The sequence below is a fragment of the Astatotilapia calliptera genome, chromosome 16, assembly GCF_964374335.1.
Source record: "Astatotilapia calliptera chromosome 16, fAstCal68.1, whole genome shotgun sequence".
Lineage (NCBI taxonomy): Eukaryota > Metazoa > Chordata > Actinopteri > Cichliformes > Cichlidae > Astatotilapia > Astatotilapia calliptera.
Window position 1 is genome coordinate 219,129 of NC_137437.1, and position 26,282 is coordinate 245,410.

Below are 26,282 nucleotides of genomic sequence, written 5' to 3' on the forward strand. Positions count from 1 at the left end.
TGATTCTGTTCATCTGGATGCAGCGTTTTCAACGGGAGAAACGTTTTGTCACTCGTCCAAGTGACGTCTTCAGTCTCAGCTGACTACAGGTTTCCCCAAACTTATAAACAGTACATTTGCACAATGACTGAAACCAGCCCACTGAATGAACAATGGGCTGGGAGGTCAGTTTCTTCATCATAATTATTCAAATTCTCATGACCACTGAGGGAACAATCAGCCCACTCCCGCACCTGGAAATGTACGAAGGTCTAAATATTTATCCAAAGGGCTCACTGAAGATCAGCTGATTTCTACGGGGCAAAAAGTACTTAAACTATTTCAGTTACCCACTATGACCATTGCTGCAGTGCAGGATGAACAGCACTGATGGGGCTCTGATATATTCATGTAATATATTATGACAGAAAGTGCTACAGACTGCTTTCAAAGTTTCATCCTCTGTTAAGTCTAATTGTTGAATGTTGCCATTGTGTTTCTTAAATTTGTACAGTCTTAGTTTAAGCAGCAGGATCAAAGCCATTCCTTTGATCCTGACCACCTCTCCAGCCACTCTGTGCTGGGGGAGGTTTTATTGTAGATACATCCTATCTGAAAGATCTGTTTCTTTCGATGTAAGCTTCCTGGGTTTATGACCCTTTGGTCAGCAGGAGGTCAAACACACACACACACACACACACACACACACACACACACACACACACACACACACACACTTACAGAAGTTCACACATACAGTGCCTTGTCTTTGTAACCAAAGGGGGTTGCAAGGGGAGGTGCTTTGTAAACTATTGTTTGAAGTTTGTCAATAAAAGGCAGCGAGAGGAGGCCATCATTGGGGTCTTTGTCGTGCTGGACACAGATGAGAGGCCTCCCTTGCGCAAGTAATGGATCGATCGACTGTCTTGTTTTCTTCATGATGAATAAGTCTCTAGAATTAGCGGGGTTTGTGGAAACACAGACCCAACATCCTCCACAGCATGTGTCCTGATCAGCAGGCTCCTCTTTGGCTCAGTGTTAAAGTAATTATCTGATTATTCCTGTGAAGCAGTGCCAGAAGCTGCATTGCATTTCCACAGTTGATTGAGATTAAGCCAGACTGAACGTGCAAGCATAGCAGATTGGGCTGCAGTTCTGCTGGACCATGACCAGGAAGAGATGCAGCTCCAACAGACATCTCCAGTACAGGACTAGAGCTTTCCCAGGCACTGAGCAGGAAACAGCACTGAGGTAAGACACGCTACACTGACTATAATGCATGAACATACCTGAACTCTTATACTTAATTACATATTAGGGGAAAAGTTCTTCTCCATTATTTATTGGGTTTTATGAACAGGACAAGAACATTAATAAATTCCATTTATTAAATTAGAGTTTACAGTGGAGGGACTACGGTCCTGCATTGGAGGTCTTTCAGATTATTTAACTTCAAGTTTGTAATATGTGTTTGGCATTGCAGCCGAGTCCAGGCTAAGAAAACTTAAGTTCCACTGTGAGCTGGAAGAGTCACAACTGCGAAGGGTGAATTATTTTAAGCGTGACGTTCTAAATCTTCCTCTCGTGCACACTGTTAAATCTCCCAATTCTTTTGATCGTTGGGCTGAAGGAAGGACAATACTCGGTGTATAAATGCTCAATCAACAATCTTTTATTCCATACAATTCAACACTTTATGAGCATAAACCATCCGGATGGGAGATGAGCGCGGGAGGGTGTCCGCCTGATCTCAAAGCGTCTGAGCGTTCCTCACATTCTTATAGCTTCAGCCCCTCCTCCACCTAGTCACAAAGCCTAAACATCCACATTCTTTCTCTCTCAGTAAGTCCAAGTTATGACCTCGGCTTCCTGTGCAGTCTGTCCTGTTCTTTTCTAGTCAGACAAATAAGGTGATGACTCTCTGAAAACAGTATTTCTTATAACTCAGCAGTATAATGCATCATAAACAATATCATTCATTCACAATAAATCAGCAGTCTAGTGTAATACAACTCAGTTTAATAAGTGTAATAGTTTCACCTTCTTCTAAGTCAGGAGAATAATGCAAACTAAAACTACATAATGATTTCACAATCTTTAATTAGGGGTCTAACGTGGCATAAGATAATATAATAATCTCACAACACATACACATCCACACACATGTGCACCTGTCTAAAGACAGATCTGACTTAAACTACAGTCATTTGATTAAATGTTTTGATCTGAAGTATAATAAATGAGGCTTCTGCTCTTTAAACTGTTGTCTCATATTAGCTCAACTTAAACAAATTATATTCCTGCCATCTGTCCTAAAATATCTGATCTCAGGGCCCACACACATCCGTTGCCTGACGTTGGTGTGGATCTCCAAGCAGCTTTGCAACCCATTGAAACCCTTCTTTCATGCTGTGTCTGAATTATTAATTACATATCTGTCATCACTGATGGTTTCATGGATCTTTCTGCTAGTCTCCTCATCAGATTTTCCACCTGATAGAAAAAGATGGTGGGTGTTGGTTCGGAAGGAGAGACATGAAGCCATATTTAAATGACCACAGAGGGAAGCAGTACTTTCCTTAGTGGTCATGATTTGTGGTTGCAGGAAGTGTTGAGATGCTGACTCAGCTGATCCTAGGATGGACTGCGTTGCTAAGCAGCCTCCCGTCGGCTGCTTCCTCTATTACAACAAGTGAGTCAAACACTGGATAACAGTTAAGTCCATAAACACTAACACTTTCTTGCCTCCTAAGGTAAAGCACCCACCTCAGTGAGTTTCAGATTAAACCATTAAGATGTGATTGATACTTCAAATGGCAAGGGCCCTTCGTGGTCACACGACAAGTAGCGGATATTAGGTGGTGTGGTCGAACAAGGGAGGGGCCACACAGATATATCACGTTGACCAAGGAGGTCAACGTGATATATCTGTGCATGGAGAGAGGCTGAAAACACTTCTGTGTTGAGCCTGGTGAAGGAGAGAGCTGAGTTGGGGCCGGAGAAATTAATCAAAAATATTGAAGTAACTGTCTGTTAATGAGCATTTCCCCTACCTGGCAGCTCCATCTTGAACGTCCTTTATTAAATATATCCCCTGTGCAACTTTGTACATGTCCAAACCATCTCAGCCTTGCCCCTTTGTTTCCAAACTGCTCAGGCAGAACTGTTGTGATGAACTCATTGTGGTGTGAATAAGGCATGGCGGGACCACAAATTGTAATTTTGAGCCATTTATTTACACCCAAGCTGCCAGCTGCACATCACACCACAAGACCACTCATAACCCTGCTTTTCCGTGATTTAATGCTGCGGCCGTGACCTGCATCTCCAAACGATACATCATAGCAGGTCTCACTAACATCTTGGACACCTCCCCTTTCACTCTTGCTGCTATTGTTCTGTCACAAATCGCCCCTGACACTCATCTCCACCCACTCCACCCTACCTGCTCTTTCTTCTTGAACACTCTTGTGCACTATTGCCTTAGATGGCTGACTTCAGGTATGTAAACTCATCTATCCTTATTACCTCTCTTCCTTCCATGTTCACCTTTCCACCTGTCTCCCTCTCGTTCACACTAGAGATGGCACGATACCACTTTTTTATGTCCGATACCGATATCATAAATTTAGATATCTGCTGATACCAATATGAATCCGATATAGTGTATTTTTTAATTGTTTATCTGCTGGTTTCCTCTTTCTGGTGTAAAGTGAGCCAAAAACAAACAAGAGAGACGGAGTCGCGACAGAAGAGCCGATCAGATGATCATTGATCAGTTTTATGAATGAAGTAGCAGCAGGAGAGGGAGAGAGAGAGAGAGAGAGAGAGAGAGAGGCAGTTGCTCCATATATCGGTTGTTAAGCTTAACGCTGGAATGCTTTTCTGGCAGATCAAGGACCTCAGTCGCCTCAAAAAATAGAGACGACTCTGGCCCTTCCTGTAAAGTGCTGTGGTGTTTTTAGCCCAGTCCAGTTTATTGTCAATGTGTACTCCAAGGTATTTATAGTCCTCCACAATGTCAACACTGACCCCCTGGATTGAAACAGGGGTCAAGTGTTTCCTGGTCTTCCTGAAGTCCACGATCAGTTCCTTGGTCTTTGCCACGTTGAGCTGCAGATGATTCTGCTCACACCACGTGACAAAGGAGTCGACCACAGCCCGGTACTCTGTCTCATCATCCCTGCTGATGCATCCAACCACCGCAGAGTCATCAGAAAACTTCTGAAGATGGCAGGTCTCTGTGCAGTGGCTGAAGTCTGTGGTGTAGAGGGTGAAGAGGAAGGGGGAGAGGACAGTCCCCTGTGGTGCCCCTGTGTTGCTGATCACCTTGTGTGGGAGACACACACACTGTGGGAGACGTACATATTGTGGTCTTCCTGTCAGGTAATCAACAATCCAGGACACCAGAGAAGCATCCACCTGCATCGCTGCTAACTTATCACCCAGGAGGGTCGGCCTGATGGTGTTGAAAGCACTAGAAAAGTCAAAAAACATGACCCTCACAGTGCTCGCCGGCTGGTCCAGATGGGTGTAGACACGATTGAGCAGGTAGATGATGGCGTCCTCAGTTCCGAGACGAGGCTGATAAGCGAACTGAAGGGGATCCAGATGTGGTCTTACTATGGGTCGCAGCTGGTCCAGGATGAGCCTTTCCAGGGTCTTCATGATGTGGGAGGTCAGTGCCACGGGCCTGTAATCCTGGGGGCCACTGGGACGAGGCGTCTTTGGTACAGGGACGAGGCATGATGTCTTCCACATCACCGGGACCCTCTGCAGACTCAGACTCAGCATAAACAGTTTATGAAAGACTCCACACAGCTGGGGGGCACAGGTCTTGAGGACGAGGGGACTCACTCCGTCTGGTCCAGCAGACTTGCCTGAGTGAAGTCTCCTCATTTGCATCTCAACCTGGTATTGAGTGAAGGTGATGGGTGGGGGAGGGGTGTCAGGAATCTCACAGGAGGCAACATGTGAAGAGAGAGGCTGGCACAGTGGTGTGGCTCTGGATTCCAGGCTGACTGCAGGTGAGGTTGTGGGGGTGGGAGCAGACACTGTGGTGTCGAATCTATTGAAAAACAGATTCAACTCGTCGGCTCTATTCTCACCTCCCTCAGCTCCCCTGCTGTTGGTTGGCCTGAATCCAGTGATGGTCTTCATGCCCCTCCACACCTCTCTCATGCTGTTCTGCTGGAGTTTCCACTCCAGCTTCCTCCTGTAATTGTCCTTAGCCTCTCTGATCTTGTCCTTTAGTAACACCTGGACCTTCCTCACCTCCTCTTTATTGCCCCCTCTGAAAGCCCTCTTCTTGTTGTTGAGGAGGGCCTTGATGTCCTTAGTCACCCACGGCTTGTTATTTGGGTAACAATGAACAGTCTGAGCTGGAACAATGGAGTCGGTGCAGAAAGTTATGTAGTCTGTGATACACTCAGTAAGCCCATTGATGTCCTCGGCGTGAGGCTCACAGAGTGTCTCCCAGTTGGTCACCTCAAAGTAGCCCTGTAGTTCCGCTATTGCCTCCTCTGACCACCTCCTAAAATTTTCTCTCCCCTGGTGGGACAGTCCACATATTGTTTGAATGTTGGTAGTGTATTGTCCAGTGATACATGGTTGAAGTCACCCGAGATCACAATAAAGGCACTCGGGTGCTGAGTCTGTAGCCGAGCTATGGCAGAGTGGATAGTGTCACATGCAGCTGTGGGGTTAGCAGAGGGAGGAACATAAACAGCCACCAAGATGACGTGAGAGAATTCCCTGGGTAAATAATACGGCCTGAGTCCAACAGCACACAGTTCAATGTCCGGGCAACAAATCTTTTCTTTGATTGTTATGTTGGCAGGGTTACACCACTGGTTGTTAACTAAAACAGCAAGCCCACCTCCTTTACGCTTACCGCTAGCGATGCTGTCCCTGTCCGCCCGAACAGTGTGGAAGCCTTCCACGGAAGCATTCTCATCGAGAATGTCCTGGTGCATCCATGATTCGGTGAAACACATCAGGCTACACTCTCGGTATTCCCTCTGACTCCGTACGAGTGCTGAGAGCTCGTCGATTTTATTTGCCAACGATCGCACATTTCCCATCACGATAGACGGCAGACACGATTTATAGCTCCTCCTCGCTTCGAGCCTCCGCTGTCTCACCGTCTCCTTCTTTCTTCTCTTCTGTCCTTGACCTCTGCATCCCCGATGCGTTTTCCTCCAAATATCAGCTGGTACTTCTGCGGGCCTGGCCAGCGAGCCGGCCGGCATCAGGGCGATCAGCTCATCTCTGGAGTAAACAGTCCGTCCTCTCTTGGCTCTCTCTCTCTATTATCTGCGTTCTTGAGAGCCACAAAGAGTCAGTGAGACTCTTTCTGACCTTCTCCATTCTTCTCCATCAACACTCTCAAAGCAAACATCACATAGAGCTCTTTCTTGATAGGGAGCCACACTGCTGCTCACTGATTGTCACCTCTCTTCTCAGCCTAGCTTCCACAACACTTTACTTTATCTTCATAGTATGTGTCATTAACTTTAACCTGTGTAGTTACTAGAGCTCTGCATATCACCCTTGCTCTTGAACATCAGTTCCAGTGCCTTGATGCATGCTCAGTCATCCAGGTAAGTAAACCCCAAAAGTTGATTCTGTTCATCTGGATGCAGCGTTTCCAGTGGGACAAATGTTTCGTCACTCATCCAAGTGACTTCTTCAGTCTCAGCTGACTGACATTACATTTTAATAATCAACGAATTGACCTCCCAGCCCATTGTTCATTCAGTACTGCTGGTTTCAGTCATTATGCAAATGTACTGCTTATAAGATTGGGGAAACCAGCAGTCAGCTGAGACTGAAGACGTCTCTTGGATGAGTGCCGTGTTTCTCTCACTGAAAACGTCCAGATGAAAAGAATCAACGTTTTGGGATGGGTACCAGTACATTTCTTTTCCATTCCTCGGGCATGAGGACTGTGGTGAACAGTCTGGTTAAACAGCCTAAAAGGTCTGCTGCCCTCTCTCCTAGAAATCTGCCAGCCACCTTTCCACTCTTCATTCTCTTCACAGCGGCCCACACGTGTGCAGGGCATTAGCAAGGAGGAAGTGTGGGCCGCTATGAAGAGAATAAAGAGTGGAAAGGTGGTTGGTGACTGCACATGCAGCAGCATGACTGCTGTGCAGACAAGTCAGACAGTGAAATATACAAATCAAGAATCAATGCCCCACAATATTTAATGTCTGAGCCACAGAGCCTTGATCATAGGACCACTCTGGATAACATGATGTCATGGATGGTACGTAAAATCAAAACACAAGATGTGATTTGTTTTAGAAAGTGTTTTTTACTTCACATACTGCCTAAAACCGTCACTATGTCATGATTATAGATCTGATTGATCTCAGTGCCCTCCTTTCCCAGAATGCACAGGGAACACAGTAATTAACATGATTTTTGTACTCTCTGCCTGTGCAGGATTCCCATCCAGCAGAGGCAGCAGGTGGTCAGTTTCAAAATGTGAAGTCTTCATCACTCCTCCTCTTCCACCACCTATGTTTCCTCCAATCAAATGGAAAGCAGAGCTAATGGTGATGATCTCCCTCCTCTCTGTTACCCACAAATTAGCTTTGTTTTAAAATTATTCCTTCAAGACTTTCTTCAGGAATAAATGTTTCAAACCCTTTAGCCTTTAGCCCAACCTGTAGCACCCACATTGATTCATTCAAAGAAAGAAAAGGTGTGAGAATTGAAGCATGATGTAAAAGAACTCGTTTTTTGTAATTTCTCTGTAACTCTCCAGGTTGACATAACAGAACACATCACAGGACCTAAAGGAGAAAAAGTATGCAGGACCATCTTTTTACATATTTAACCCCCCCCCCCCCCCCCCCCCGCCGCCATATGTACTGTTACGGTAATGGTACTGTTACTGTTGCAGGGCTGTAGGGGAGCCAGAGGATCGAAGGTACAGTGTAAGACAGTTATCCCATCTTTTCAGGCTCATAAATACTGCATGTAAGATGTCATGAAAGCAAAAGCTAACTGGTGAGTGTATTTCAGGGTCAGCTTGGTGTGTTAGGTCCAGAGGGAGAAGGTGGAATGCAAGGAGCCATGGGACAGCCAGGTCAAAAGGTTATATAAAGTCCGTCCATACAGACATACACCACAACACTGACTGCATGGTCACTACATGGTCAAGGAAAGACTTGCTCTGATCAAATAAAAACAGAAATTACTATTTAATTTAAGAGCTAAAAAGAACTAAAATGAGGAGAAAAGAAGAAGTTCTGGTTTCTTCTTGTTAAAAGGGAGTTTTTCCTTCCCACTGTTGCCAAAGCGCTTGCTCACAGGGGGTCATATGATTGTTGGGTTTTCTCTGTATGTATTATTGTAGGGTCAATATAAAACGCCTTGAGGTAACTGTAGTTGTGATTTGGCGCTGTAACGAAAACTGAACTAAAATGTCAGGAGTGTAAAAGTAATGGATAAAGAGACCTAACATGTAAAATAGAGAATTGCAGAGAATTGAAACAGTGGTGAAAAAATGAAAAAGAAACTCTTTGTGTAACACAAAGTTCATGTTTTCAGTAATGCGACTGTGTGACTAAGAACTCTGAGGTGTGCATTTATGCAATAATAAAGTCACATCCTGTATTTGTAAAGCTATGACTAATAAACGGTAAACAGCCTGTATTTGTAGCGCTTTACTAGTCCCTAAGGACCCCAAAGCGCTTTACACATCCAGTCATCCACCCATTCACACACACATTCACACACTGGTGATGGCAGCTACATTGTAGCCACAGCCACCCTGGGGCGCACTGACAGAGGCGAGGCTGCTACTTACATATTTACATTAAGGACAATGGTTACTATAAGCAGAGTACTGTACAGTTATTAAATTAAATAAAAATAACTACAGATAAGAGGCAAAGCAGGTTGTAGTGTGAATCGGTTGATTAAATTATTGCAGTTACAGCGCAGATGGACTGACAATGACAATTGCCCCAATACAATTCCCACTGCACCCTGCACGTGACACTGAGGCACTTCAGGGTTTTTTTCTTTGGCCCAAGGTCCCTGATGAAAATAAAAAGCTTCATTTACGGACATACAGGGTGGGGCATTTGTTCTTGGTTTGCTGTTGGCTGCCAGGGTTGATTTTGTTATTAATCATGGTTGTAATGCTTGTGCTACCTGTTATTTCTTGTGCACACCAAGGTCTTTCAATAAGTATAAAAGACTCATCTTATACAGTTTAGGTCATTGTGACACAAGACCCAAACACACACGGGTTATGCTTAGTGTCTTTTATTTTGGAAATAACCTTTGGCACCTGCCTCGGACGCAGCCACTCCCTCCCAGCATCATCTGCTCCATCTCACTGTGGGCACACAAGACATCTCCCTCATTAACACTGTCCCGTACACCTGTTGCCTCTCCTCCTCCGTGCCGCCCAGAGTTCACTATGTCACCCCTCCTCTGCAGCAGGCCAGCAAACCACGCCCCCGCCACAGTCATCCTTTAAAAAGGGGCAAAGTTTCATGTTTTTACAGGAAACACCGAGCATAGAAAACATATCACTAACTTGATTTCTCAGGTGTATCAGTCGCCTTTCCATCCAAAGCCAGATAGGTTTTAAGAATATTAGATGTGATAGACATCATCAATGTTCCATTTATTGAAATAATGTATAAATCTAAATGTTTACACAGTGAAAATATGAGCTGATATGAGTCAATGTTTCCACAGGGAGAGAAGGGAGACAGAGGCTGGAGGGGCCTGTATGGAGATATAGGAACTCCTGGGATGATGAAGGTACATTAAAGGCTGGATATATTATTTATATGACTAACCAGCCAGTAGCCATAGTATATACTACCTGATTTAGGACACATCTCATAAACTACATTAAAGACTGTGCTGAATAGATGAGTTCGTCCTGCCCACATGCAGACATATATGTTATTCACACTCATCCCGACTCCTGTCTGGAAACCAAACAGCAGTTTCCCATTTGTATTTTGTTTTAATGCTACTGATACTAAGCTCCTTTGTGTGTTTATGTAGGGCAATAAGGGGCAAAGCGGATTCAGTGTAAGTGTTTTTTCTTTTTTTACTGTTATACATTTATACATATGTTCCGATGACACTTGCTATTTTTATTGTTCAGGGTGATAAAGGTGTCAAAGGAAAAACAGGCCTGGAGGGAGTGAAGGTGAAGAAATCAAAAGAAGAAAAAACATTGCTCCTGTTAGACATTATGTGACTGCGTTGGCTGATGAATCTGTGCGTCTCTGCAGGGGGAGCGTGGCATCCCTGGAAACCCAGGACAGAAGGTGAAGAACTGGCTGAGACACATTCGGTGAAAATCTCTGGCTGTGCAGTATGTTAAGGCCATTCTGTTGTGCTGGTGCAGGGAGACCCAGGCCAATGGGGCGCTGCAGGGAAAAGGGGGGAGGAGGGATCCAGAGGAAAGCCTGGGGACAGGGGGAGCACGGTAGGCACGAAGAATGAAACACAGAGTGTGTGCATGGTGGGAAACCCTGCAAGGGGCTGGCAGTGCTAGAGTCGGAAGAATGACACACAAGTGTGTGTGTGTGTGTGTGTGTGTGTGTGCGTGTGTGTGTGTGTGTGTGTGTGTGTGTGCGTGCGTGTGCGTGCATGCGTGTGTGTGCGTGCGTGTGTGTGTGTGTGCGTGTGCGTGCGTGCGTGTGTGCGTGCGTGCGCGTGTGTGTGTGTGTGCGCGTGCGTGTGTGATATTGTTCCCGTTGCATTCATGCCTTTTTGTTTAAAGAGCTGCCTGTTGAAACAAAAGCTAGCTGTGAGGTAGGCGTTTACTAAACGTCTACTAACCGTGAAGTTTTGTACCGACTTCATCCTTTGACACACACACATATCTGAAAAACTGCTTAGTAGATTCATATATTTAAAAAGGCACCTATTTTCTAAATATCATTTTGTTGATGTGAAACTTCTTACCTCTCACTGTCCACAGACATTTGCTGCTTGGTTACCTTTAATAGGATATAGCTGAATGTAAGAAGTTTGTACCTCAGTTTGTCTGCTGCATGCAAACCAAATGAATGGAGTGATCACTGTGTGCAGGGGCCGAAGGGATCTCGTGGGCCCAAAGGGTTTCAAGGTCATCTTGGTCATGCAGGGTGTCATGGTCAGACTGGAGAACCTGGACTTCCTGGACAAGGTTTGTGACAACACGTGTATCAGTTTTGATCTACTTTAAAGTGCATGTAAATATATAGTCATGATATTGGTACAGAAGATGAAGATTTATAAAGTTGTATTTAAATTTCATTTCACCAGAGAAGTCTGATTGAGGTTAGGAACTGCTTTTTAGACAGTGACGGCATCAGGGAGGCATGAAACTGTGCTGAAGAAACTATGTTCTGTAATGTAATGATTTATGTTACAGAGAATACTCCCATCTACATCTCTACACGGTATAAAAATGTATATAATTACTTTTTGTTTCTTTGATCACGCCTTATTGTGTGACATTGTTTTTTCCAGATGTTTGCACAACCACTAAAGCCACAAGAACCATTTTAATGCTGCAGGTTTATATAACCTGTAATAATCCTTTCATGCAGCGTAATAATCGGTATAAAACCACACTTTAGTTCACACTTCATTTCATCACTGTTTACATGTTTAAACAAAAACTTCCTGGAGCGTCTGCAGTTTATCCAAAACACTGCAGCAAGGCGAACCATCGAAGTATTCACACACGTGACACCGCTGCTGATACAGCTGCACTGGCTCCCCATCGAGTCCATTTCAAGATTCTGGTTCTGACCTTCAGAGCTCTTCATGGACAAGCACCAGCTTACATCATTAAAGGTCTGCAGCCCTGTGTCCCCAGCAGCTCCCTGAGGTCATGTGATCAGGGCCTACTTGTTATTCAGTGTACAAGGCTGAGAACTGAGGGAGACAGAGCTTTAGCCCCTGTGGCTCCCAGACTGTGGAACTCTCTCCCACTGAGCGTAAGATGTGTGGACTCGGTAGTTTCTTTTTAGAGCTGCATTTTGTCTGTTTCTGTTTTATACTTTGTCATCCTTGTGTCAAGCACTTTTTGATCTTTTATCTAGAAAGGTGCTATATAAATAAAGTTTTACTTAGTTACACATTATTTAATAGGGCAATGTCGTTCAGGCCAACGACGCAAGCATGGAGCAGTCATACATACCCAGAAAGGATAAAGCTGTGACATGATGGCCTTGTTGAAACCACTTAAAATATAAACTTGTTGGCAGAAAGCTGATTATGCCTTGTGTTTTCTTAGTGTATATCCTACCAGGCATGGAGGGAGAAACAGGAAACCCAGGTCCTCCAGCCACATGCAACTGTTCACAGGTTCAGAGCCCACAACGATTGGTGGTCAGCGTGCACACGGTCAGTGTCACACTCTGGTTAAACTGTATTACTCTGCTGGGGAGTAATCTTTACACCATCTCATCCCAGTGCATTTTTTAAAGCAAGACTTTTGTTTTATTGGATCTGAAAGAGTGTGGAGCAGCACACCCACAGCAACACAGACAAATGGACCAGAATTCACACATGCTAGCTTACCATGGACCTTCTATGAAATGTGATTCTAGCTATGATGACCCAGCAGCTCTGGATTCCTCATTTTGAAACCACTGCCACCAGTAAGCTTTAAACAAGTCACAGAATAGTTCTGCATGCCATGAGGTTCATGTGCTTGTTCAGTTACATGTTCAGTTAGGCTGTAATCGAATTTCTAATTTGTAAACAAAGCAATTCTTGCATGACTGCTCGTGTTGTGACAGCTGTCAATCAAAGCGGCAGTAATCCTTGGTCCAAACACAGGAGCTATAAATGTTTTCACCCCACGTGCAGTTGTCATGACGAGGAAAACAGCTGGAGACCTGGACTTTGTACCGTTGTGGAAACAAATCCTTTTGACCTCAGCAGGCTCATGTGTCACTCTGCAGGTGTTTGTTGCGGATGGAGAGAAAGCGATGAGAAGGCTGCGCGTGGAGAATGTGATGGTGCTTCGCACGGACAAAAAGGCTCTGTACATCTACACTGAGTCTCAGTGGATCAACGTATTGGTAACACACAGCAACAATTGAATGGAAACACAAGATCCAACACACAATACACAACTGTCTGATGTTTAATGAAGAGTCTCTGTGTTGCTCTCTGTCCACACAAACACACGATTTGAGTGTTTCTTCTTCCACATACTGAAGCTTTAAATTATTATTGATTATGATAATGATTATTCTTTTTTTTTTATTTTGGCAACAAGCACAAATCGGTGTAGCCCATATATCAACAGCTACGCAGCTCGAAGTGGGGGGCAGGCTTTATTAACAGTCACAGTGTCGTCTTTTCTGTGTGTTTTCCCTGCATGGAGCAGCAGGATCCCCGACACTGACGGCATACTGAAGCTGAACCAGACCTCCAGCCTCAGCTGTCCATTAGCAGCGTCTGACCAGCTCCTCTAACATTTACAAGCATTCCCTTGGATTTGTGTGACCACTCTAATATGACCTATAAATATCCTTTTGTGAAAACTCGAGCTGAAAGGTTTTTTCCACCAAGTTGGTGTTGTGGCCTGATGAGTGAGGGAAGGATCATCAGCGTTGTCTAATTGTCCATCACAGACTGTTGGTCACTGAACATCCTCGGGATCACCCCTGCAGCAGTTCTAACTTTAGTAATCACCATCATTTACAAAGTTTACATGTTATATTTGATAAGATCTGACAACTGAAAGCATAACGTCATCAGGACTGTGCTGTGTGACTCTCCTGAGGTCACAGAGTAAGGAGGCTCATTTCCTCACAGACACAAACAGAAGTCACTTAAAATAATGTTCCTGTATCGTTTACCTTTCCAGACCTGGAAGCTATGCCTGTCTTTTGTCTCAACTGATGATTTATGCATGCATCATTTAAAAGCACTTAAACAAGTCTTCATCATAACACACCAAAAGGAAAGTGTTTCTTTCTTGTGATGCTGCAGTGATCCACCTCCTACAAAGAGCTCAATAAAAACAAATACTTTGTCTTACCTTGTTGTGAACATGCTTGTTTGTTTGCTGCGATTAACAACCTGCTCTGCCACCTGATCTGCAGCCACACCTACAGTGGGGCAAAAAAGTATTTAGTCAGCCACCGATTGTGCAAGTTCCCCCACCTAAAATGATGACAGAGGTCAGTAATTTGCACCAGAGGTACACTTCAACTGTGAGAGACAGAATGTGAAAAAAAATCCATGAATCCACATGGTAGGATTTGTAAAGAATTTATTCGTAAATCAGGGTGGAAAATAAGTATTTGGTCACCTCAAACATGGAAAATCTCTGGCTCTCACAGACCTGTAACGTCTTCTGTAAGAAGCTTTTCTGTCCCCCACTCGTTACCTGTATGAATGGCACCTGTTTGAACTCATCATCTGTATAAAAGACACCTGTCCACAGCCTCAAACAGTCAGACTCCAAACTCCGCCATGTCGAAGGACACCAGGAAAAGTATTGTAGACCTGCACCAGACTGGGAAGAGTGAATCTACAATAGGCAAGCAGCTTGGTGTGAAAAAATCAACTGTGGGAGCAATCATCAGAAAATGGAAGACATACAAGACCACTGATAATCTCCCTCGATCTGGGGCTCCACGCAAGATCTCATCCCGTGGGGTCAAAATGATCATGAGAACGGTGAGCAAAGATCCCAGAACCACACGGGGGGACCTGGTGAATGACCTGCAGAGAGCTGGGACCAAAGTAACAAAGGTCACCATCAGTAACACACTACAACGGCAGGGAATCAAATCCCGCAGTGCCAGACGTGTTCCGCTGCTGAAGCCAGTGCATGTCCAGGCCCGTCTGAAGTTTGCCAGAGAGCACATGGATGATACAGCAGAGGATTGGGAGAATGTCATGTGGTCAGATGAAACCAAAGTAGAACTTTTTGGTATAAACTCAACTCGTCGTGTTTGGAGGAAGAAGAATACTGAGTTGCATCCCAAGAACACCATACCTACTGTGAAGCATGGGGGTGGAAACATCATGCTATGGGGCTGTTTTTCTGCCAAGGGGACAGGATGACTGATCCGTGTTAAGGACAGAATGAATGGGGCCATGTATCGTGAGATTTTGAGCCAAAACCTCCTTCCATCAGTGAGAACTTTGAAGATGAAACCAGGCTGGGTCTTCCAACATGACAATGATCCAAAACACACTGCCCGGGCAACAAAGGAGTGGCTCCGTAAGAAGCATTTGAAAGTCCTGGAGTGGCCTAGCCAGTCTCCAGACCTCAACCCCATAGAAAATCTGTGGCGGGAGTTGAAAGTCCGTGTTGCTCGGCGACAGCCCCAAAACATCACTGCTCTCGAGAAGATCTGCATGGAGGAATGGGCCAAAATACCAGCTACTGTGTGTGCAAACCTGGTAAAGACCTATAGTAAACGTTTGACCTCTGTTATTGCCAACAAAGGTTATGTTACAAAGTATTGAGTTGTATTTTTGTTATTGACCAAATACTTATTTTCCACCCTGATTTACGAATAAATTCTTTACAAATCCTACCATGTGGATTCATGGATTTTTTTTTCACATTCTGTCTCTCACAGTTGAAGTGTACCTCTGGTGCAAATTACTGACCTCTGTCATCATTTTAGGTGGGGGCACTTGCACAATCGGTGGCTGACTAAATACTTTTTTGCCCCACTGTACATACATAGCCTTCCAATTTTCAAAACAGTTGTCAAACTTATGATTGTCACATTGAGGTGAGATTTGTAAAACTAACCTGGTTACACTCTCTTAACAAGGAAACGTCCATATAACTGCAAAACATGGAAATAGTTTCTTTTGCTTGCCTGTCTTCAGCTCTCTTTGCTGGCTTCTAATGGACCACATCCCCACAGTGTTTCTGTCAGTAACATGACTGAGCATACACAGTTTCTCAGAGAGAAAGATTGGCAGAGGTTCACCAAGCTGCAAAAAACTGTCTACATCATCAAACACCAGGCGTCGGCTGTTCTCAGATGTTAAAGACGGGTGGGTCCTACACTATGCTAAACACGGCTCTCCTCAATGTTTTATGTTGGTGCCATCAAATTCAAAAGGAACTTATGGGCTCAAATTGTGGTCATAAATATTTTGTACTTGTAAATCAGTTTTGTATGTGTAAAAAGATTTGTGTGTGGACTTAGCCAAAAATATGTGTGAAACTGCACTCTAGTTTCAAGTTACAAGTATGAATTTTGACCCTATTTTTCTTCCTTTCAGCTGATTGGTCAATGTCATGTCAATCACAAATTTAACAATCCAATCAGAGAACAGATGGGTTTTCTGTCAGAGGGGTGCTATTTTGAACTGTAGGTCTTATGGGCGATCGTGGCTCAAGAGTTGGGAGTTCGCCTTGTAATTCGAAGGTTGCCGGTTCGAGCCCCGGCTTGGACAGTCTCGGTCGTTGTGTCCTTGGGCAAGACACTTCACCCGTTGCCTACTGGTGGTGGTCAGAGGGCCCGGTGGCGCCAGTGTCCGGCAGCCTCGCCTCTGTCAGTGCGCCCCAGGGTGGCTGTGGCTACAATGTAGCTGCCATCACCAGTGTGTGAATGTGTGGATGACTGGATATGTAAAGTGCTTTGGGGTCCTTAGGGACTAGTAAAGTGGTATATGAATACAGACATATCATGTCTGACAGAGGAAAACTCTACAGAACTAAACCAGATGTAGTACAGATGAACTTTATATAGACAAAGCAAAATGTGCCTTCATTAGTTCAAGGGCTAAATGGATTGTCGTTGTTGTTGTTGGACCAACAGACTATCAAAAACTATATTAATAAACAATTATATTAATATTTCTATTCAGCCCTCTACACTACAAATTATTCCAGTTCAGAAACCAATTCTTTTTTTAGTTCTATCCGGGGAAAAATCCTCAAATTGATACGTACTTTAAAATTCTCAATGAGTCTGAAATCACTTTGGCTGAATTGGATGCTGCTGTTTCCCAAATGGCGAGTGGTAAATCACCAGGTCCCGACAGAATCTCAATTGAATTTTACAGACATTGTGACATTAAAGATTACTAGAGGTATTTAATGAATGTATAAATGATCACATGCTTTCTCCAACTATGAAACGAGGAATAATTTCTTTACTTCCTAAACCAAACAAGGACTAGCTTATGCAAGTTAGCTCATGTTTATGCCAACAGATTAAAAACAGGAATAACTCAAATAATAGACGAGACACAGTCAGCCTTTATAAAAGGACGTCATATCCACCATCATACCCGTTTAGTATTAGATATGTTGGATTACAATTATTTAATTCCTCATGATAGCCTTATTTCCTGATTTCTTTAAAGCTTTTGATTCTTTGGAGCATAATTTTTTGTTTAAAGCTCTGGAGTCTGTGGGTTTTGGTCCCAGATTTGTTAGTGTAGTGAAAATGTTGTGCAAAGATATAACAAGTAGTATTGCACTCGATCAAGGGTTTTCTAATAGTTTTAAAATGAATCGTGGCTAATAGTAATGCCCTATTAGCCCGTTATTGTTTATTGTTGCAGCCGAAATGCCATTTATATCAAACTCTCTTCAGATCTGGAAGGAATAAACATTCTTGATAAAGAATTTAAAATTTGCTGATGACACGGCCTTATTTCTAAAGAATGTAAATATGGTCTCTATTGCAATTAATAAAATCCTTTCATTCTCAAAGCAACCAATTCCATTATATTCAGCTTTATCTGGAAAAATAAAACACATTATATACGCAAATCACAATTAGTTAAAGACTATGAAAACAGGGGCTTGAAAGCCTTAGACTTTGAATCCATTATTGCTGCGTTCAGGCTCAGATGGATGAACGACTGCATTTCCCTCAATCTATGTGGTGCTATAATCCAAACAAACTCTTTAATAAGCTCGGGGTAGATTTTATGCTCAGATGTGATTTTGAAATGTTTAAGATTCCTTTTAAGTTGTCTAGTTTCTATAAGCAAGCTTTGAATTTTGGGAAACTAATTTTCACCCGCAATTCTGTGTTATGGAATAACAGGGTCATAGTCATCAATAAGAGTCCTTATTTAAATCAGACTGGTATGATAGCGGTGTGTGTTTGTTGTTGATCTGCTTGATAAAAACAGAAACTTGCTATCTTATGAAGAATTTATTGATAAATATAAAATAGACGTTTCATTTAATAATTATAATGTTTGTAAAGCGATACCCACACCACTGTTAAATCTTATCGTGAATACTTGAAAGATTTCACTAATAAGAACATGCTCACCTTCACTGACGATAGGTAATACCTCAATAAAGGACAAACAATTTAATCTCTAATACCTGTAAGCAAACAGTATTCTGTAACTATAATGTCAATGTCAGACATGACCTCGATAACACGTTGAAAGAAAAGTCATTTTCTTTTTACCTAAAGTAGCCACCTGTGCCTAAAATGAAAGAAACACTTCTTATCTGGCATTTATCCAGTTGGAGAACTCCTGTATAAAAGGTTTAATTTAGAGGCCGACTCTTTTCTGTTCTTCCGATCCAGAAACATTAGAGCATCTATTTTTCACTTGTCAGTATGTTGATGCTTTTTGGTTTGAAATACTCTGTTGGGTTTCACTCAGATTTTCCAATACACCTTCCTTCACATCTAAGGATGTTCTTTACTTTATGGACAACCTGGACTCTGAAATCTCAGATGTTGTCAGTTTTGTAATAGTGCTGTGTATTTTATTCATTCATGTAAGTGGAAGATGCCTCTCCTCTGTTTACCATCTTCTTGAATTACTTTTGTCAATATTTTAAGTCACTCAAGCTTATTTCAAATATGAATAAAAAGACTGCTGTACTATGCTGTAAAATCACAAAGTACTTGCTATTCTAATGTTCCTGCTTGTGTCAAAAGGTCCATGTTCCTTATTATTTTACCGTAGAAACTTTTATTTTCTCCCAGTAAAGTTATGACTTGCTTCACCATCTTTATAATGTAAATTGTTACAATTCTGGTCTGTTTCCTTGACTTGTTTTGTATATGAGAATTTCTTTCAATAAAGGTTTAAAAACAAAAAAAACCCCTGCAGGACACCAGCACTCGAGGCCTGGAGTTGCCCACCCCTGCTATAGACAAACTACACTTTTTGCTGATCAACTTGATCAACTCATTTTGTGGATGTTTTATAAACAAAGACTGCAGCATAAATGTAATATCACACACTTTAAGCATACAGCACTGTGTGCATTTCGTTGCATCAGTTTACCCTCTAACAGGCATGCTCATGATGGAGTTCTGCTAGCTTGCCAGAAACATGGATCCACACACTAACACGGCTTACAGACCTGTGTACAAACGTTCAGATGTGCACACGTTTGAATCATTTCTCCTTTATTTTAAATGCAACAGCAGTCGTGACACCAAACAGCTCTGCTGGGTGTCCTTGAGCAAGACATTTTCAAGACATCAATCAGCGTCAAACTGTATCTCGAGTGTCGCTGAAACACACCGAGTGAGTACTTTCCTGCAGGGCAGTGGGTTATAGAAGTATTTCTCTCAGGTGAATCCCTCCAAACTCCCCAACAATATCACAAAACAGGTGGTTGAAATGTTAAAACAAACTTAAACCATTTTCTCACCATAATTACAAACCGGAGGGGGAAAACAACTGAAAGCTGAGATGATTGCCAAACTGGGGCAGGAATATCATATTTTTGGCATCTGTGCTGGTGCAGTGGTGGTGACATGTCATGCAGAGGATTTTCATCATTTCATTCAGGATTAAAAACTGGAAGGTAGAGACAGAGTGAGGTTAAGCGGCACATGAAATAGAAAAGAAAGATCAGAAAATGGATTTAAAAACTTTATCAAAAATGACAGAGCAAGTTTCAGTAACTATAAGAGTGGAAGGATGAGACGAACGACTTGACTGACCTGAAACGTCCTGCTGCTACTCTAACCACATGTACCCTCTGACTACTACCAGAAGACATGTTGCTAAAAACAGAGTCATTCATGTGTGACTTTATCTACTGACTTACAAAGGCTAACTGCGATAGCTGACTAGTGTCATGGGTTGTATCCACACTCTTAGCACCAGAGAAGTGTATTTTTTTAACAGGGTGCTCTTTCCTCGTGTCAGGCAGTGCTGAAAAATATCCGCAATCATTTCCCACAGCCCCCAAAATATTATTTTAACCAAACGTTAACCCCAAATGTTTGTACATGTGGGTGGGATCCTGCAACCAGTGAATCTTGTAGGTGAACAGTTCACAGAGCTGTCACCTTAATCTGACAGATATTTGAACTCCAAAGGTTAACATCAGGGCTCAGTGTGAACAGTGTTACTGTTTAAACAGGGCTCAAAAGACTTGCAGTTGACTGAAGCCCCCTCTACTCTTTAAAAAAACACCACCAGGGGGCGCAAAAGTAAATAGAAAAGTGAAATTGTGCATTTCATGGTTCTATGAGTTAATTGCACCTGAACCTGTCCTAATAGAAGCTGTTGTTATTTTCAAAAGCACGTTCCAGCAATGGAACATTAAGGCCAACAGAGAGCTGTGCTACTCTCGGTCATCCTATCAGGTTGTTGCCCCATAAAAGCTCGAGATGAGTGTTTTTTGGCTACATCGTCACACAAAGATGCTAGTGAGTATGTCACAGATCATACGAGTCCAGGCTTTAGGGTGGTCAGGGCGTGATGTAAACACAATGCTTTTAACAGTTAGCATGTTGCTTTTCAGGCACTTGTTCCCAGCATATCCTTTAGTGTTTGATTACTTTAGTGGTCGCACACTTTCGCTAACTAACAAAGTGACTGAAGAGTTAAAACAACACACACTCGTACAGTCTTCTTTCATTGGTGGACTGTTAGGCTTGGGCAGCATCTTTGTCATATTTTACCAGGTTATTTCATGTTTGGATTTTTTCTATGTACTTTGTCTGCATCTCGCCCCCACCCTGACCCCAGCTTGCACAGTGGGAAAGTAGCATGTAAATTTCACTCAGCCATGACCCAGAAAAAACTAATTACTGACACTGACACAGCTTACACATGGAAGGCTAGCATCAGCTGGTGCTAGGACTTCAAACATTAGTCACACGCGGGGTGGTTTTCTTACTGTGAGATTGCTGCATCAGTCTACATCAGCGGTCCCCAACCCCTGGGCCTCGGACCGGTACCGGTCCGTGAGTTGTTTGGTACCGGTGTGAAATGTATAGTTTTCAGGGTTTTTATCGGTTTTCAGCGTCATTTTGTTATCGTTTTTATCGTTAACTCTGTTTTCCTGGGTCTTTTCACGTGTGTTATGAATAAATCTTCTTTTTTCGGCACCGGTACTAGTTTTATTTTGTTGTATTTATCCGCGACACCTTAAAGGCCAGTCCACGAAAATATTGTCGGGCATAAACCGGTCCGTGGAGCAAAAAAGGTTGGGGACCTCTGGTCTACATTATAATTTCCATTTAACCCATTTCCATTGAAGCTGGCTGCATGAGCACATTTGATGAAAGAGAGGCAGGTCTGACTGTGAAACGCTCTTCGGCTAAGGACTTGTCAGTTACAAGTATACCTGATAAACACAGCATGACAAGGATTTACATAATGAACTTAATGAATGAACTTTTTATTCAATAGGACCAAAACGAGTGGCTGAGTGCCTTGTACTTGTGCGGGCAAAGACGTTACAGTGTGACGATATTCTGTGAGGACAGTGGTGACAGCGGGGGGGGGGATGACTTCCTTTTAACAGGAAGACCTCTACAACATTGAGGGAGGCCCACCAACAAAAATGTGGTGATTGTGTCTGTCATTAAAAGGACGTCTTTGATATTGGAGCACTAAAGCTGAGCTCAGAGAACCTGACTCATCATAACACTTAAGTACAGACAGCTGAGAGAAAAGAAGTCCAGGTCTATCCCGATGGCCTCTACAGAGGGAAGACGAGAAAACAACTGGCGCAAATATACTCGTGTGATGTAATCTCAGTCCTAATTTGTTTATAATCTGTGCCCAGCATCCCTGGTTGAATGTCTACCTGACATACAACATGTTTTCAATCAGCAGATATTCAACCGATTGGTTTTACGCCCTGGGAGTCAGCACTGGTGAACTGGTGAACCTACGTAACATGAACCTCACATCTGCTCCTTTCTATGGAGGGACTTGATTTCAAAAGTAGCATCTTCTCGTTTCTCAAACTCGGCTTGTTTAACATGTGGCTAAAATGCAAGCTAACCCTAAACAGTTTGCTAGTTACTTGGCGGTTTGTTAAGAGTGGAACAAAAGAGACTTATTTAGAAATGACCCAAATATAAACCCAGAGGAACTGGCTGTATAATAGTTTTGGCAGCCCAGATCTTTAGAAGAAGGCAGACCCATCCCCAGTCAAACTCATTCACTCCGGACACGTCTTAAAATCTTAAAATAACTATAACAACAATATCTTTCCAGTATTAAATAATCTTATATAAAAACACACAAAAACAGTTGGAAATAAATGGCAAACCTCCCTCTAAGGGCTCCCCGCCTGCCTCCCCCCCTCAGTTCACAATACACATTTACACACTGTGCCGTCCTTCAATGATCCCCTCCCTTCCTTGATCAGTAACATCACTGCCACTGCTCCATGCAGTACCTGTTGTTTTGCAGCAAAAGGTCTCTGTTGCCGTTAAAGTCTTTGTCTCTTGTTGCGTTTCAATTAAGCTGCACAGACGTTGTGAAAAAAGCTCGATAGGTGACTTTTCTGCTTCGCTTGTATACAGATATATACATATTTCATACTTATTGGATTAAACATGTATTGTTAATGATAAGAGTAATGAGGTTAATATTAACAATCAGGGTCTGAGATTAAGAGTAGGACACTTGCTACTTCCTCAGAGTCCGAGGGTGGATGGTTTAGGATGGAGCGAGACGGATAAGGAGAGAGACATTAATTATTTTCTCTTCAGGAACAATTACACCAAATTGTTGAGTTCAGTTCTTTAAGCTCCACCCACAGCGTCCTCCTTCCCTTACCACTCACTGGTCAGTTTGGTGCTTTGGTCCCGTTTCGGCGGAGCAGGAGGCGGGCCTCGCCGCAGCGTTGCATAGCCTGAGATGTTGGCGTGTTTGGCGGAGTGGGAGTGTGCGTGGTGGCGAGATAAAGTCTGAGAGTGTCCTCGGACTCCCTGCTGCTGCTGTTGCTGCAGGAGCTCAGGTGGAGGAGGGGGGAGGAGTGCCATGTCGTCCATGGTGCCCACAAGCTCCATCTTGGAGGAGGATATGAGGTGGGAGGAGGTAAGCGAGCCGTGGCGAGACACAGACTTCCTCTTAAGGGTTCGGTTTAGGTCTTCCAGGAAGTGAGACTTTAGTGCCAGGGAGCCTGGAGCGACTGATTTGGGGGAGGTGGGGGGAACAGGTGAGGAGGAATAAGAAGACAGTGATGGGGGTGGGGTCTGAGATAGAGGTGGTGGTGAGAGGGGCATTGAAGTTGTATTATCGTACTGGGCCGTGTTGCTCATTCGCCGGTTCAGTGTTGGAGGAAGGACCGCCCCCTTTTTCAGTGACCCTTGTTTCCATGATGACGAGGATAAGGAGGAGGTTGCCGGATGTTGGTGTGACTGCATCTGGGGCTGGGGGTTTACCACTGCCACTTTTGGGGGTTGGTGAAAATCTGATGGGTGGGGAGGAGGAGGAGGAGGAAAGAGCTCAGAGTCACTGGGGGGAGGTGGGAAGTAGTCTGGGGATGAATCGAGGTGAGGAGGCTGGGAAGGAGGAGGTGGGGGCAGAGGACACTGGAAGTCAGCCGGCTGGTGGTGCTGCCCGGTCTGCAGTCCCTGGAGTGCCAGCGGCAGGTTCGCCAGATTCAGTTTCCCTGGTTTGGGTAGCGGAGCAGGAAGTGAGGAAGAGTCTTTAGAAGGTGACCCTGTCGCTGACGAGGAGCTCGACGAGGTGCCCATCTGAGGAGCTTGGCCAAATTTGCTAACCAGGCTCTCAACCGTCTTGGGCCTCTCCTCCTGGGTCTCTCCTGATGAACTGGAGCGGATAGAGGAGGCTCTCTGAGGTGCAGGTGGAGGGCCCCGTTTGGAGGATCCCGTGGACGAGGAGGAAGGCGACCTCTTTATGGGCGAACTTGTCTTGGAGGACGAAGAAGAAGAGGGAGGAGGAGGGAACTCTCCCAGGGAGCTGTCGGTAGGAGGTGGCGGGAACTCTGGGGATTGTGGAGCCACGACACTGCCAGGTTGCCACTTTGGTTTGGCCTTAACTGCTGGAGGAGACAGAGGGGCAGCGATCTTGGATCCCTCCATGTTGGAGTTAGGGGCAGGGTTTCCTGGGAACTGATTGACAATTTGTTTGACCAAAGAGGAGGTAGCAGCTGCAATGGAGACAGCAGAGGAGGTGGAAGAGGGAGAGATGGCAAGATTTTTGGAGGAAAGGCTGTGCTGCTTTGGCAGAGTGGGAGGTGGCTGATTTGGGGAGTGTCCTGTGGAGAAGCTCTGCTGCTTTTTAAATGATCCGTGTCCAACTTGTGGCTGCGTTGGAGACACAGGTGAGAGTGCGATGGGAAGGGAAGAGGGGCCTGAGGGTTTGGGAGCAGTGAGAGGGGGAAATCCTCCAGTGAAGGTTTTGGGAGGTGCAGGAGGTGGTGCGTTAGGTGACAGAGGTCGGAGACCTTGCAGGGAGGTTGGAGGAGACAGCTCAGTGGAAGGTGGAGGAGGAGGTGGGGGAGAGTTATCATCAGGCACTGCTGGGCTGAAGTCATACACCATGTTGGGAAACTTCTGTGCCAGGAACTGTTGGAGGCCCGTGTTGGAGAGTTGAGTGCATGAGCTAGGGATGGGCTCTGGAGGTGGTGGGGGTGGCAACCCATTGGCATCCGGGCTCTCGGGGGGAGGAGGGGGTGGGAGATAGGAGGGCTCCTGTGCCAGCTCCTCCTCCAGTGGGGGTGGTGGTGGAAGAGCGGATGGGCTTGGAGGGCCAAATTTCAATGCTGCCATGGCTGAGCCCGGCGCTGGTGCCGTGGGTGGAGGAGGAGGGGGAGGAGATGGTGGTAGCTGAGGGGAGGTGCTGTAGGCAGCTGGAAGGGTGTTGTAGTTGGAAAGCGAGGGTGGGGGGGCACCTGCCTGCTGTGTTCTGGATTGGTTCTGGCTCTGCAGGCGAGCCAGCGTGCTGTACTTCACGTATGAGGCGGGAGGAGCCGGCTGATGGGCCACGCTCGCTACAGGGGGCAGTGCGGGAGGCGACGGCGGTGACGGGGAGGACTCCTCAGATGGGACGAGGTTGTCAGTGAAGCTGGTCCGGGATGGTGGAGTCTGAGAGAGAGGGAGCGGCTGGGGGGAGAGGCTGGGTATCTGCACAGGGATGGGTCTACTGATCGGGTCGATCTTCATCATCTGCAGAGACAGAGATCAGAGCGGGGAGTGGGATGCAGGATAAAGACGTGGTGAGAAAGGAGGGAACAAAGAAAAAATGACCACAAGCTCTAAAAATGAAAAAATCCACAAGAAGGCGAAACATCAAACGAGTGCAGAGAACACACACAAACATTCACTGAAGAGTCATTACAATCCAGTCGTGTGAGGTCTTAACATGCCTTACATACAAAGGTACTGAATGTGTTTGTTATTAATCAAAGGAGCTTGCAAAGAAATATTATTAAATATGTGTTTATACACCAGTTTGTATTTAATCATTAATTATCATTAACATCCTCCACAGTGCTCTGTTTCCTGTCTTCCTCCCTGCTAAAGGTTTCTTCCTTTAAAAAGAGTTTTTCTTGCCACTGTCGCCCAATGCTGGCTCACAGGGGTTTGTCTGCTTGTTGGGATTGTCTCTGTATTATTGGAGCGTCTTATATATAAAGCACCTCGTTGTTGTGATTTGACGCTATATCAATAAAACTGAAAACATGCCTTGTTTGTTTGTTGCGTTTCAGTCAGTTTTTTGATTTGTTGCAGTTGTATCAACATAGTTTATTGTTAAATCCCCCAAACTGATTTTATCTCGTATAAAATGTTACAAGTTGTCCTTTTATATTCATATGTATATATTCCTATATCTCTATATATTTATCTATTTATCTCAATATTTATCTATTGTAACTTTGTTCCTAAACTAATTTAATACGAGTTCTTGTTGTTTGTTGTATATTTGCTGCTCCATTTCCATCTGGGATTCATAAAGTTTCTCTGATTCTGAAGTTACTATAATGTTAACGTTTTAGCGCAGAGGGGCACGTAAGGCCAGCAGCAGGCTGTCAGCATACTAGCAATGAACAGTGGAAACCTTCTCATTAAATCAATACACTGCTGAATCACTGCATGTCCAAGTCAGTT

At 44.2% G+C, this 26,282-nt stretch overlaps 2 protein-coding genes across 6 annotated transcripts in view; one reads left to right on the top strand and one right to left on the bottom strand.

Annotated features, from left to right (window-relative positions):
• Nucleotides 1-788: 788 nt before the first annotated feature.
• LOC113008507 (uncharacterized) lies at nt 789-14,016 on the top strand. 3 transcript variants are annotated; one of them, XM_080290739.1, is made up of 15 exons: nt 789-1,230; nt 2,585-2,671; nt 7,429-7,541; nt 7,754-7,795; nt 7,892-7,918; nt 8,014-8,085; nt 9,706-9,771; nt 10,024-10,050; nt 10,127-10,171; nt 10,257-10,292; nt 10,373-10,453; nt 11,062-11,158; nt 12,257-12,366; nt 12,930-13,049; nt 13,361-14,016. In XM_080290739.1, exons 2-15 carry the CDS (start codon nt 2,596-2,598, stop codon nt 13,376-13,378), a joined length of 930 nt encoding a protein of 309 aa, XP_080146865.1. In that variant the 5' UTR covers nt 789-1,230; nt 2,585-2,595; the 3' UTR covers nt 13,379-14,016. The 3 variants fall into 3 exon arrangements, with proteins under 3 accessions (XP_080146865.1, XP_080146863.1, XP_080146864.1); XM_080290737.1 differs by having other exon boundaries at nt 12,930-14,016; XM_080290738.1 differs by lacking the exon at nt 789-1,230 and having other exon boundaries at nt 1,642-2,671; nt 12,930-14,016.
• Nucleotides 14,017-19,338: 5,322 nt separating this feature from the next.
• Nucleotides 19,339-26,282, bottom strand: part of raph1a (Ras association (RalGDS/AF-6) and pleckstrin homology domains 1a) — a 78,064-nt gene continuing 71,120 nt past the window's right edge. For all 3 annotated transcript variants that reach the window (XM_080290735.1, XM_080290736.1, XM_026143828.2), the window contains one exon: nt 19,339-25,340. In XM_080290735.1, the coding sequence (XP_080146861.1) occupies nt 22,980-25,340 (2,361 nt within the window). In that variant the 3' untranslated portion in view covers nt 19,339-22,979. The remainder of the gene's footprint in view (nt 25,341-26,282) is intronic.